Source organism: Punica granatum, chromosome 3, assembly GCF_007655135.1.
Source record: "Punica granatum isolate Tunisia-2019 chromosome 3, ASM765513v2, whole genome shotgun sequence".
Taxonomy (NCBI): Eukaryota; Viridiplantae; Streptophyta; class Magnoliopsida; order Myrtales; family Lythraceae; genus Punica; species Punica granatum.
The window spans coordinates 3,166,896-3,180,949 of NC_045129.1; the positions used below are offsets into that span (position 1 = coordinate 3,166,896).

Genomic DNA, 14,054 nt, shown 5'->3' on the forward strand with positions numbered 1-14,054 from the left:
TTTTAACCCGTTTTCTCTCTCGCCCTCTTTTATCAACAATTTTTGTCCTTTTTTTTTTTACTTAACAATACGAAAAATAATTCACGTCACACTTAGAGGAGATTTAATATTCAATTTTGACTTATTATTGATCCCGTGCGTAACGCGGTCACACCTCTAGTTTGATGCATAATCTAAATGTGAAAATTGGTTCTCTTAGTATATATAGCTCCAAATTGAGCGATGTTAATTGCTAAAAAAAAGGGAAAAAAATTGCTGAATCCCTCATGGAAATACATAGCCCATCATTTATTAAAAAATTACAGAGGTGCCATTGCGGTGGGCAATCGTTTCTTGTCCCTCCTCACGCTTCAACCCTACCGTTCTGAAACCCTGTCCACCTCTTGAAGAGCTCGCTTCCGTTCTGATTCCGGCTGAAATACGAAGAGAAAATGGTTCGGAGCTTGAAGAATCCGAAGAAAGCAAAGAGGAAGAACAAGGTTTGTGTTGTTACTGTTGCTCCGTTTTTGATTTTCAATGGAATTAGTTTTTTTTTCTTTAATGGAGAAGATTTTGATTAGGAATCGAAAAGGGGAGATGGTTCCTCGTCTTCATCGGTGCCGTCGATGCCTGCGGAGGTGTGGCAGCCCGGAGTGGATAAGTTGGAGGAAGGAGAAGAGCTTCAGTGTGACCTTTCTGCTTACAATGCTCTCCACGCTTTCTCTATAGGCTGGCCCTGCCTCAGGTGTGATAAGCATTTTGAAAAAGGAAGAATTTTGAACTTTTCAGGGATTCGATTTATTTTCTGTAAACTTGCAGAGAATTTCATCTAAAAAGAATGATCTTTCAGTGCTTTTTGTTATTTTTAGTTCAATCGAAGCTGATTCATGCTGGTCGTTGGAAATAAATTGTTGTACATAATTGTTTCTGGTGGTTACCCTCCTCGAAGGGAGATTGAAGCTGTTCTTATGTGTGCGATTTGAACAATTTGACAGTTTTGATGTAGTTCGTGATTCATTGGGACTGGTGCGGACTGAGTTTCCGCATACTGCATATTTTGTTGCGGGGACTCAGGTGGGTTTACTTCTCACTACTCTGCTGATCAAATTCGTCTATATCCTATAGTTTATCTCTGTAATGACAGATTAGAAACTTGTGGTTAGTTTGATGTCAAAATGTGTATCTGCAGGCGGAGAAACCTTCATACAACTCAATTGGGATATTTAAGATAACCAACATCAGTGGTAAAAGACGTGAATTAGTGCCATCTAAATCGGCCGCAGACAAGTCTGATATGGAGAGTGATAGCAGTGACAGTGATGAAGATAGTGATGATGAGCTCGGTGGATCTGGTTTGCCACATTTGCAGGCAAAGTTTCTCTATCCTTTTGCTGCGTTCTTCTCATGCTTATGCATCTCATCTTACGGTCCATTTGGGTGTTGAAGCAGTCTTGTCCCGTTAGTTTTGGTAAATAAACTTTTATCATTTTGATTGTGCAGCTGCGCAAGGCATCTCATGAAGGATGTGTTAACCGTATACGAGCCATGTCGCAGAATCCTCATATATGTGCATCCTGGGCAGATACCGGTCATGTGCAGGTAGGGGAAATGTCTGATCCATAGTCTAATGTTATTTTTCTGGAAAAATCCTTTTTGATTCACTCTTACTTGATTTATTTAATTAATTATGACACGTATGCAAGCCCTTTGGGAAACTTTTCTCCCACTCTGCTACCAGTAATTATCCATATTTGTTAATTACTGATGCAGATTTGGGACTTCAGCTCCCATTTGAATGCATTGGCTGAATCGGAAACAGAAGGTAGTCAGGGATCTTCATCAGTTTTCAATCAGGCTCCATTGCTTAAGTTAGGTGGTCACAAAGACGAAGGCTATGCTATAGACTGGAGTCCGCTTGTTCCAGGGAGGCTGATATCAGGTACTGATAAGTCAATTTTTCTCCTTTAAAAACTGGGGCTGAGTATGCAAAAATTCTTGTTCTTCTATATCACCATCAGTTGGTCGACTAGTTAAAGCTGGGGAAAGAAACATTGCTTATTCAACATGTAACTACACCTACACGTGCTTCGCGGGGAGCTCTATACTTGCAATGATGTATGTGGATATGAGGCTAGTATTCTCAAACATGCTCCTGCCTTACTCATAGGTGACTGCAAGAGTTGCATTCATTTGTGGGAACCAACATCTGGCTCGACATGGAATGTTGATTCAACTCCTTTTCGTGGACATTCTGCAAGTGTGGAAGACCTACAGGTACCATACATAAATGGTGCTCTGCTTTTCGTATTCAGCTGCTCACAAATGGTGGGTGACGCTAATGGCTTCTCTTATCCATGCAGTGGAGCCCCACGGAGCCAAATGTATTTGCCTCATGTTCTGTGGATGGAAACATCGCGATATGGGATATTAAGCAGAAATCGCCAGTTGTGTCCTTCAAGGCTCATAATGCGGATGTAAATGTCATCTCATGGAACAGGTTCTAAGAAATCTTTATTTGTCTAATGCACCTTACATACCTGTAAGTCCATGTAAGATGACCTCCGTGATAGTTGAATTTTGATCAGGCTTGCTAGCTGTATGTTGGCATCAGGAAGTGATGATGGATCGTTTTCTATTCGTGATCTTAGAATGCTCAAGGTATGATCACACTTTTGGGGATGGGAGAATGTTCGAATTTATTTTACGTGGACTCTTTCTTGAAAATTTCGTGTTTTCCTCGTGCTCCCAGTATTTACAAAACCACATCCAACTTGATTCTATGCTCACTTTGGTCAGCTTGGATCTTTGATACAGTCGATTTTAATCTCCAAATGCCAATTTTTCAGCCGAGTGAGGAAATGCAAAAAGCTTCATGTCATTGAGATGCAACTCTACTAGTTTTAACTTGAAGTGTTATTTGATCATTTGCTTTCTTCTTGATCCTTTCACAGGAAGGTGATTCGGTGGTGGCGCATTTTGAATATCACAAACACCCAGTTACCTCAATTGAGTGGAGCCCGCATGAAGCATCAACTCTGGCAGTGTCATCAGCAGACAATCAGCTGACGTAAGTTTATAATAAATTGGGGCAAAAACTAATAGATAGAATAGTTTATATTTTGCAAGCTCTGATTCTTGTCTAATTGGCTTTTTTTCCCTTCAATAACCAGAATATGGGATCTTTCGCTGGAGAAGGATGAGGAAGAGGAGGCAGAGTTCCGAGCCAAGACCAAAGAGCAGGTCAATGCCCCAGAAAATTTGCCTCCGCAACTGCTCTTCATTCACCAGGTAATGATCATTTCATGGCTCAACAAGTGTGCAGAAATGTGATGGAAATGGAAGGAGAAAACTGCAATATGATCTCATATCATTAAGATAGAAATGAAATGACAACTTTGGCTTCTCTTGTTATAACAGGGGCAAAAAGACTTGAAGGAACTTCACTGGCACACTCAGATACCTGGGATGATAGTCTCCACAGCACTTGATGGTTTCAACATCTTAATGCCCTCAAACATACAGACGACTCTTCCCTCAGATGGTTCTTAGAAGTTGTGGTTGGTGTTGGTGGACCGTCCTTATACATATCCCGGGTGGACCTTGCACTTGATGTCCCAGTTTGGACTTAAATGTAATCCCCCAACCCATATAATACGATGTCCATCCAATTTTTGATCATGTCTTTGAGTTAAATGTATCGGATTCACATGAATTATTTCTTTATTTCTTCTAGTAAGGTCTAGTCGATTGTGTACAATCTGATGTTCATCCATTTTTTTATCGTGTTCTCGAGTTAACTGTATCGGTTCATATGAATTATTTCTTTGTTTCTTCTAGTAAGGCAGCTCATTCAATTGTTATGCTTGAGATTTGATTATTCTATACCTAAGATTATATTATGCTAACCGGACTAACCTTTGTTGCCAGAAATAAGAAAAACTGTCAATATTTAACCAAAAAGGGAAAAACTTGCAGCATGAAAGCTGGGGCTTTTTCCATTCTGACAAATTTGGGCCTTAATTCTATATTTATTTTTTAAAATAATTCCCAACTCTTCACGAGAATAAAAATGGATGAATTTGAGAAATAGAAAGGGCCTTGGGCTTTTTTCCTCCCCCACCATTTTTTTATCTTCTTTTTTTTTTTTGACTAAAATGAGGAATCTTTGGTGGATCAACAGGGTAGCATTACTTCATTTGGACTCAATCCTGCTGTGTTCTCCTCCTTAAAAAATAGACCTTTAATAAAGAAAATGAATAATCAAACTAAAAAATTCAGTCTTCTGTGTGGGTTCTCTTCTCTGACAGCAACATCTGACCAGACCGGACAACATCATCATCAACAACAATCGAATGAATCGATCTTAACATTCAATATCAAAGCTCAACCCTCCGATCCCAGCTGCCAATTTCTCCTCCTTCCAAGTTCTTGATTGAAATCAGGGGGAAGAATCCATTTTGGAGGTTAATCGAAGCTCGAGCTCGCCGGATTTCTTGTTGGGTACATGGGTTCCGATAAGCAGACCCCGGTACCAACCGTCGACGAAGATCCGCCGACTCCGTCGACTGCCCTCCTCTCCTTCAACACAGAGGACTCGTCCTCCGCCGCCTCTGATGACTCTGCCGCCGCCGCCGCCGCCTCCGCCTCCAAAGGCAAGTCTTTCCTGTCAGAGAAGCCCACCACCACCATCGTTTTCATCTCCCTCCTCCTCCTCACCTGCATCGCCCTCTCCGCCGCCAGTGCCTTCGCCTTCCTCTTTTTCTCCTCCTCCTCCGACGGTAGCAGGTCGGCGTTGGCCCCGTCCCAAGCGGCCGCCCGCCCGCTCGTGAAGCTGCAGAGGCCGGTGGTTCTGCTGGTTTCCTCCGACGGGTTCCGGTTCGGGTACCAGTTCAAGACCGACACCCCGAACATCCGCCGCCTGATCGCCAATGGGACCGGGGCTGAACAGGGCCTGATCCCGGTCTTTCCCTCACTCACCTTCCCGAATCATTACTCGATCGTCACCGGACTGTACCCGGCTTACCATGGTATCATCAATAACTTTTTTGTGGACCCTAATACAGGGGATTACTTCACCATGGGGAGCCACGAGCCGAAGTGGTGGCTCGGGGAGCCGCTGTGGGAGACCGTCGTTAAGCATGGACTCCGGGCGGCGACCTACTTCTGGCCTGGGTCTGAGGTCAACAAGGGCCCTTGGACTTGCCCCAAGGAATTCTGTAAGTTCTACAATGGGTCGGTCCCCTTCGAGGAAAGGGTTGACACTGTGTTGAGCTACTTTGATTTGCCGGCCGAGGAAATGCCCGCTTTCATGACGTTGTATTTCGAGGATCCTGATCATCAGGGTCATAAGGTGGGCCCTGATGATCCCCAGATTACTGAGGCAGTTGCGCGGATCGATTGGATGATGGGGAAGCTGATCAAGGGTTTGGAAGAAAGAGGGGTTTTCGACGATGTTAACATAATCATGGTTGGTGATCATGGAATGGTGGGCACCTGCGATAAGAAGCTGATTTTCCTGGATGAATTGAACCCATGGATCGAAGTTCCTCCGGCGTGGGTCCAGTCGCACACCCCATTGCTCGCAATTAAGCCACCACCGGGTGTATCGCCAGCTGATGTCGTAGAGAAGATGAACGAAGGCCTACAGTCAGGAAAAGTTACCAATGGGAAATACCTGAAGGTTTACCTTAAAGAAAACCTTCCGAGCAGGCTCCACTATGCGGCAAGTGATCGTATCGCCCCTATAATTGGTCTCATTGATGAAGGGTTCAAGGTGGAACAGAAGAAATCGAAGCGTCAAGAGTGTGGTGGAGCACACGGGTATGACAACAGCATCTTCTCGATGCGCACCATATTTATTGGCCATGGCCCGAATTTTGCTCAGGGAAGGAAAGTCCCGTCCTTTGAGAATGTTCAGATTTACAACCTCATCACTTCGATCCTGAAGATACAGGGTGCACCCAATAACGGGTCATATTCGTTCCCGCAGTCTGTTCTCTTGTCTACCCCTTGATGTGGATCTGAGAATCGGCTCGGGGTATTATTTCAAAGGCACTAAGCTTATGCCGATGCCAGCATAGATGGCTGTTAGTGTAGGAATTGTAATGCCGCATAGGAGTAGAAATGTAAGGATTTTAGACTCCTGGGGATCACCTGTCGGGCCGTGCATACGAGTAGCAAATAATGCGCCGTCCAAAACTTTGGTTCCCCATTGATTATGAGCTCCACAAGTAACAAGCTTTGATGTTGTTGAACGCTTGATGTAGGATGATCTCAAAGGTTTATTCTGGTTTTGTTTATTCATCTGCATAGGTCAAAATGTTAGTATGATATATTGCTGGATGGTCGTTCAAACTTGAGCGGCTCATGGATGTCGTAATTGAGATGGAGATGATGGTGAATCATCTATGAATCAATCCCCTTCAACACGGACTAGAGTAATTCAACTGAATGTTGTTTTCGTCTATGAGCTTTGTCCGTGTTGGCAACTAAACTGGAACAGAGTCGAGTCAATGTCAAATTGCTTTGGATTCTCTCGTATTTAATCGATGTGTGTTGCTGCTTCTCTTTTATTCGAAATTGCTCTGCATCTCCACAATCGGGAGTGCAGCTTCATCCGGCACGCTATTGAGACTTCATGCCGGTCTAGAAATGATCGAGGGATTGACAGATATAAACTGGTCAACTGCATAAGAGTAGCTTAGAAACGAAGGTTTGCTGAGCTTGAGAAGGACTTCTGATTGGCCTCACAACAACCAAATGAGTCGCTCTGGTAACAGAAGTTTTGGATGCACCAAACTGCGTAGGACCGACGCGTATTTTCAGGTATTCTAAGGGTTTGGTTCAGTTCCCTAACGATATTTTTTATTTGGGTATCAAACCATAAACCTACTGATCTGACTTGGCCTGAGTTTTGTAATATACTGTCAGAAAAATCATGGCCTATTTTTCCTACAAGATCTTGTCTTTTGTAGATTTTCCAGTCAAATTAGTCCCCTCTTTTGTTGAAATTTTTTGGGGAAAATCAAAGAATCCGTTCATTCGATTTGAGCTGGGTGGATCCCCTAAATTAGTCTATTAGCTTTGTACTAGCATAAATTCATGTAGGTTACGCTTAGAGCAAATAAACTCCTTTTTTTTTTTTTGTTATAAGAGAGTCAATGGACCGGATAATCTCTCATTTGATGGAGAACAAATGAGAGATTATAACCTCGAATTTGGCTGGTTCTGTGAATTTGTGACTGTCTGTGTTAAGGCCATGCAAGAGGAACAAGAGAGGTTTTTCCTCTCCTCGATAGTGCTGATGCAGAACTTGTGTAATCTCATCGGTATAAAAAACCATGTTTAACCTTGTATTTTTCCTTCAAAGCAAGATAGTAAAGCATCAGTAAGTGAGTTCAGAGAAACCTGTGTATACATTACATCATCACCTCACCTGGAAGAACGATACAGGCTTTATTTCTCCCAACCAAACAGCGTAATCAGCGGGAAGTCTTGGAGCAAAAAGAAGAGAATTCGCAGTCATAACATCCTTCAGAAAAGGCAGATATGTCAATTTCGAAAATTGTTCCAAAGTATACAGCCCTACCAATGACCCTGAAGCTCTAAAAGGCAAATTCAAGTTACCAATGCACATGGAGATATTCCTCTATGAGATCAAGTCGCGTAGAACCTTCATTATGACACATGGTTGTTCAACGAAAATATCATTGGACAGGTTTTGCCACATTAGTACATGCCATTCATCATAATAAGCTATCACACTTCTTCCCACGAGTTAAAGAGGTACAAGACTTTTGACATGACAAGAATCTTCCCTTCAATAGGAATGTTCCTACGCGGCACGCATTATAAACAGCAGTGAACTTACAATAGCTCCGAAGAATCCAGGCTCAGTTACTCCGAACAAATAAGCAAAGTAACTCTCCTGCCTGTTCACAATATGATACAAATCGACTAAATTTTAAATGGAATAGACAGACCACAGAAGCAAAATAGCATATCAAGTTGCAACATACATAATAATCAAATGCATAGGCTTAGTGGCAACTGGGCAATACTGACATGTCTCAAAAACAATTGTATATGCAGAGGTCAAATTGGGACAGTAAATAAAACGAATTAAACATCGCGGCCACTGCCAGAATCTAAGAAATGAACAGAGTTCGATTTTTTCGCCACATTACCTGAAGAGCTCGATATGATCGGTGTCGTGCCGCATTTGCTCCTCACCTCCCTATCAACAACACAGTCGAATCATACCAAAACAGATAGAAATTTGCAAAAAGAATGGATTTTTAATTAGAAGATTTCGTAGCGTTAAATGCTATACCTGGAGGAAGACGAACCCACCCGCGGAGCGGTCGAGAAGAATCGGAGAGATGCTGCCGAAGAGCCCTCAGGAGCTTCTCGCGGTTCTTCACGTGGAGCTCCATCGGAACTGTGGGAGGTACAAGGGATGAAGGCGATGGTGATGATGCACCTTTCGCCATTGGAAGAGCAGAAGAAAGAGGCAAAGGGAACGATCCGGGTCTCCTAGCTCCGATTGTTCATCTCTGCTCCTCCTTCTTCTTCCTCCTCCCCCCTCGCACGATGAGCTTCTGCTTCGAATCTTCGACAGTGAGCTCCAAAAGAGTTTGGTGGCAGTGGCATTGGAAGAGATTGAATTAATTTCTACTTTGGCCACTAAACTGTATGTTCTTTCAGAATGACCCTTAAACTATGTTCAGTCAAGCAACTTCACCATTTGTCGTATCAATGATAGTATGATTCGGACAAGAAGGAGAGGGCAAACTCGTCCATTAAATAACACAGTAGAATTTTCGAGGTGGAAAAAAACAAACTGAACTTGCCGATTAAACCCCGACATACCTGGACTAATTGAAGCGAGATGGAGTCGAGCTCTCTCTTAAGGCTCATAACCTCAAGGTCACGGGTTCAAAACCACAAGCAAAATAGACAGTGACCCGTTGGTAGTTTCCACTGCACGTCCAGGGTTGAGCCTTGGGGATTTGACGGCGGATTTAAAAAAGCCATGATGGGACAAACTCCTCTGAAAATCATTGGCGCACGTGTAAACGTGGTGCTCTGCCAACTGAGCTATAGCCCTTGCTCAAGGTTTAGCAAGGCACACGTTTTTTTCATTGACGTGGTTGTACGAGGGTGACCTCAGTTTCATCCGATATAAGGCGATAGCATAGTATGGTAGACTAGCTAAAAGAGAAAATAAAATCAAAAGACTCCAATGGAAGCAGAGGCTGACTAGTTTGGCTTCAGATTTTTTAGTTGACTATCGAGAAACGATGAGGACTGAATTATCAGGGAGATATGGATCGAATTCCTATGCTATGTATTTTAATCATAAACGTAAATTACAGTGTTTGCTTATTTGAAGGATCTTGGGCAGATATTGTTCCTCATTTATCATTTAAGAAGCCTATGTTAAATCAAATTAAATTAACCTGGACATTGTTTTAATTGAAAGCAAGCAACTGAAGGCATTATCAGCTGTATTGGGTTCAATTCAGATTCATTCTCCTCACTTTCAAGTTTTGCTGCATCTCTTTTAATAGCCATCTTCCCAATAATTTTCCACTGCTTTCTTTTTTCCTAGTTGCATGGTTTAGGACCACACATACCAGTGGCCTCGATTGGGACTAAATCGGTCCAGGAGCGTCCAATAGATTCCAATAGAAGAGGTGGTTCTATGGTATCACCATCTCCAAAATCACATATAACCCACCCCCCTCAAAATATATGGTAGGTTGGGCCATGTGCCCTGATGTTATAATATATACTTCAAGTTCAAACATCACGGTAACCCGATGGTCGTATAAAGTTTCACCCCGATGGTCGTATAAAGTTTCACTTGTTCTCCCGAATCAATTGTAGATACCTGTTTATTTTCTCTAGGAATGACCCTTTTTTTCTTTCTTTTTGACTAAACTGATGTAAATGCAAATGACGGAGCAATTCCACGTGAGAGGAAAAAGGACCAAAAGTATACAAAATAACGTTTAATATCAGAGTTCACACAAGAAACCGAGTATCTTTCCGAAGTCATTATGTCAAATTAGTGGGGCATGCTTGGCTTCAACTGGTTTTATGAAGGAAGCTGATCTCTTATGTATTGCACAAACTAAACTATGGGTGGAAGGAACATAAAAATATTAGCTAGGACTGACATAATGATTGAAATCATGAGTTAGTTGGTATAGTTCAGGACGTGGAGGTTTGAAGGAGAGGAGAGAAATCTTAATTGGATTTGCGGTCAGAGTCCAATGGTATTGGTGGGTCAGAAAAGAATCTGATTGGAAGGAATACTCCAAACACATATGAAGGACACACACGCATCTCCCTTGATTTTGAGTTAGAAGTTCACGCAAGAAAATTGAGTTTGTCATCCAATCAACTTGACTTTTCGAGTTAAAGATAAGTTCAAGTCCAATTACTTACGGTCACACCCTTCTTAATCCTTCCACGTACACAACCAGAAGGACTCTTGACGACGGACTGAAACGTGAGTTCTTGTACTAAACACCTTTATGAAACGAGGATACAGGGCTACTGACCCTTTTGGATTGAGGTTTAATCTGTTCAAGCAGACGGAGCTGTTCTTTTGCTCGTACGTGAATGGTCCTCGGATACATCGACGGATAAGAGAAAAATGTTTTTGTGTGTGGAATTATCTCCCGTGTTCTGCCGTGAAGAAATGAACAAGAAGGAAGGAATGGTGCTAATTAATCGCCCATAGGTCTCGATTGCTGTGCGTTAGCATCATATGACGTGTTTGGTTTCAAAGTTAAAGTAACTTTGATTTTGATTGTAAAAAAGGACAAATGTTGTATAGTGTGTTGAGTTAAAGTTGTTGACTTGAAAAAATATGTATTTTTATTGTGTAGTGAGTTGAGTTAAAGTTGCGTTTGGTTTCATAATAAGATTTTAAAATCAGATTTTGATTTTGATTTTGAGTGGAATAAATGGGGCTCACCATTTGACTTTGTATGAGTTATGTTGTTTTGTTGTGGAAAAAAATGGTATAAATGGGGTTCACTCTTTGACTTTGTATGAGTTATTTTGTTTTGTAGTGGGTAGAGTTAAGTTAGAATTGTGATTCTAAAATACTATCCTAAAACCAAACAAACCCTAAGTACCCGTTTGTTTTCAGGGTTACAATCACAAAAACTTTAACTTTAACTTTAACTCAACCCACTACACAATAAAAATACACATTTCCCAAGTCAACTTTAACTTTAACTCAATACACTATACAATATTTGTCTTTTTCCATAATCAAAATCAAAGTTACTTTTAACTCTGAAATCAAATAAATTTTTGTGATTGTAACCCTGAAAACAAAAGGTCCGAAAAATCTCCCCATCTTTTCCTCAGCTACTACTAAAATATCAAAAAAAAAAAAAGGGAAACAGAGAGAGAAAGCCCATAGTTTTGTTTGACCTGATGATTTTGTTTGGCAAACCAAGAAACCCACCAATCCCGAGTAACTTCTGGATTAGTTCAAAAAGGAATTGCTGGCACAGTGGCAGAGACTAGGAAGTGAAGAGGGCAGGCAGTCTTTGATAATTAGGGAAAGTTTCAGTTGGGCAACAGGAAATTGCTTTCTAAACTCGAGACCTCGAAGCTCGAGCTCGCCGGATTTCTTGTTGGGTACATGGGTTCCGATAAGCAGACCCCGGTACCCACCGTCGACGAAGATCCGCTGACCCCGTCGACTGCCCTCCTCTCCTTCAACACAGAGGATTCGTCCTCCGCCGCCGCCTCCAAAGGCAAGTCTTTCCTGACAGAGAAGCCCACCACCACCATCGTTTTCATCTCCCTCCTCCTCCTCACCTGCATCGCCCTCTCCACCGCTGGTGCCTTGGCCCAGTCCCAAGCGGCCGCCCGTCCGCTCGTGAAGCTGCAGAGGCCGGTGGTTCTGCTGGTTTCCTCCGACGGGTTCCGGTTCGGGTACCAGTTCAAGACCGACGCCCCGAACATCCGCCGCCTGATCGCCAATGGGACCGAGGCTGAACAGGGCCTGATCCCGGTCTTTCCCTCACTCACCTTCCCGAATCATTACTCGATCGTCACCGGACTGTACCCAGCCTACCATGGTATCATCAATAACTTTTTTGTGGACCCTAATACGGGGGATAACTTCACCATGGCGAGCCACGAGCCGAAGTGGTGGCTCGGGGAGCCGCTGTGGGAGACCGTCGTCAAGCATGGACTCCGGGCGGCGACCTACTTCTGGCCTGGGTCTGAGGTCAACAAGGGCCCTTGGACGTGCCCCAAGGAATTCTGTAAGTTCTACAATGTGTCGGTCCCCTTCGAGGAAAGGGTTGACACCGTGTTGAGCTACTTTGATCTGCCGGCCCAGGAAATGCCCGCTTTCATGACGTTGTATTTCGAGGATCCTGATCATCAGGGTCATAAGGTGGGCCCTGATGATCCCCAGATCACTGAGGCAGTTGCGCGGATCGATCAGATGATGGGGAAGCTGATCAAGGGTTTGGAAGAAAGAGGGGTTTTCGACGATGTTAACATAATCATGATTGGTGATCATGGAATGGTGGGCACCTGCGATAAGAAGCTGATTTTCCTGGATGAATTGAACCCATGGATCGAAGTTCCTCCGGAGTGGGTCCAGTCGAACACCTCATCGCTCGCAATTAAGCCACCACCGGGTGTATCGCCAGCTGATGTCGTAGAGAAGATGAACGAAGGCCTACAGTCAGGGAAAGTTACCAATGGGAAATACCTGAAGGTTTACCTTAAAGAAAACCTTCCGAGCAGGCTCCACTATGCGGCAAGTGATCGTATCGCCCCTATAATTGGTCTCATTGATGAAGGGTTCAAGGTGGAACAGAAGAAATCGGAGCGTCAAGAGTGTGGTGGAGCACACGGGTATGACAACAGCATCTTCTCGATGCGCACCATATTTATTGGCCATGGCCCGAATTTTGCTCAGGGAAGGAAAGTCCCGTCCTTTGAGAATGTTCAGATTTACAACCTCATCACTTCGATCCTGAAGATACAGGGTGCACCCAATAACGGGTCATATTTGTTCCCGCGGTCTGTTCTCTTGTCTACCCCTTGATGTGGATCTGAGAATCGGCTCGGGGTATTATTTCAAAGGCACTAAGCTTATGCCGATGCCAGCATAGATGGCTGTTAGTGTAGGAATTGTAATGCCGCATAGGAGTAGAAATGTAAGGATTTTAGACTCCTGGGGATCACCTGTCGGGCCGTGCATACGAGTAGCAAATAATGCGCCATCCAAAACTTTGGTTCCCCATTGATTACGAGCTCTGCGTGTAAGAAGCTTTGATGTTGTTGAACGCTTGATGTAGGATGATCTCAAAGGTTTATTCTGGTGTTGTTTATTCATCTGCTTAGTCCAAAATGTTAGTATGACATATTGCTGGATGGTTGTTCAAACTTGAGCGGCTCATGGATGTCGTGGTTTATTGTTGTCGTAATTGAGATGGAGATGATGGCAAATCATCTATGAATCCCCTTCAACACGGTCTAGAGTAGTTCAACTGAATTTTGTTTTCGTCTATGAGCTTTTTCGGTGTTAGCAACTAAACTGGAGCAGAGTTTAGTCAATGTCAAATTGCTTTGGATTCTCTCGTAGTTCATGTGGCGTGTGTTGCTGCTTCTCTTTTATCCGAAATTGCTCTGCATTTGCACAATCATCCGGCACGCTATTGAGACTTCATGCCGGTCTAGAAACGATCGAGGGATTGACAGATATCAACTGTTCAACTGCATAAGAGTAGCTTAGAAACGAAGGTTTGCTGAGCTTGATAAGGACTTCTTATTGTTCTCACAACAGCCAAATGAGTTGCTTTGGTAACACAAGTTTTAGATGCACCAAACTGCATAGGACCGAATTGGTTCAGTTCCCTAACGATATTTTGATTTGAGATCAAACTATAATCCTACTGGTCTGACTTGGCCCGAGTTTTGTCACTCCGTTTGGTTTCGCAATCAGATTTTAACTCTAACTTTAACTTTATTCACTATACAACAAAAATCAAATCTTTAAAGTAAAAAATGTGAGCTCCATA

At 43.0% G+C, this 14,054-nt stretch overlaps 4 protein-coding genes across 5 annotated transcripts; 3 read left to right on the top strand and 1 right to left on the bottom strand.

The window, feature by feature from the left end:
- The first annotated feature begins 246 nt into the window (after positions 1–246).
- On the top strand, positions 247–3,839 carry LOC116200889 (glutamate-rich WD repeat-containing protein 1). Its single transcript, XM_031531850.1, has 12 exons — positions 247–479; positions 561–724; positions 975–1,053; positions 1,169–1,348; positions 1,480–1,578; positions 1,750–1,918; positions 2,147–2,253; positions 2,340–2,476; positions 2,565–2,637; positions 2,931–3,046; positions 3,150–3,267; positions 3,397–3,839. The coding sequence occupies exons 1-12, from the start codon at positions 432–434 to the stop codon at positions 3,526–3,528; spliced, it is 1,422 nt and encodes a 473-aa protein (XP_031387710.1). The 5' UTR covers positions 247–431; the 3' UTR covers positions 3,529–3,839.
- Positions 3,840–4,239: 400 nt separating this feature from the next.
- On the top strand, positions 4,240–6,430 carry LOC116200888 (ectonucleotide pyrophosphatase/phosphodiesterase family member 3-like). The gene has a single exon (XM_031531849.1). It carries the CDS (start codon positions 4,484–4,486, stop codon positions 5,990–5,992), a length of 1,509 nt encoding a protein of 502 aa, XP_031387709.1. The 5' UTR covers positions 4,240–4,483; the 3' UTR covers positions 5,993–6,430.
- Positions 6,431–7,125: 695 nt separating this feature from the next.
- On the bottom strand, positions 7,126–8,621 carry LOC116200890 (xaa-Pro dipeptidase-like). 2 transcript variants are annotated; one of them, XR_004155759.1, is made up of 5 exons: positions 8,312–8,619; positions 8,166–8,215; positions 7,606–7,910; positions 7,415–7,510; positions 7,126–7,340 (listed from the first exon to the last, which is right to left on the bottom strand). XR_004155759.1 is itself a non-coding variant. In XM_031531851.1 (5 exons), exons 2-5 carry the CDS (start codon positions 8,198–8,200, stop codon positions 7,302–7,304), a joined length of 231 nt encoding a protein of 76 aa, XP_031387711.1. In that variant the 5' UTR covers positions 8,201–8,215; positions 8,312–8,621; the 3' UTR covers positions 7,126–7,301. The 2 variants fall into 2 exon arrangements, 1 of the variants encoding a protein (XP_031387711.1); XM_031531851.1 differs by having other exon boundaries at positions 7,850–7,910; positions 8,312–8,621.
- Positions 8,622–11,431: 2,810 nt separating this feature from the next.
- On the top strand, positions 11,432–13,448 carry LOC116201016 (venom phosphodiesterase 2-like). The gene has a single exon (XM_031532079.1). The coding sequence runs from the start codon at positions 11,651–11,653 to the stop codon at positions 13,076–13,078; it is 1,428 nt and encodes a 475-aa protein (XP_031387939.1). The 5' UTR covers positions 11,432–11,650; the 3' UTR covers positions 13,079–13,448.
- Positions 13,449–14,054: the final 606 nt, after the last annotated feature.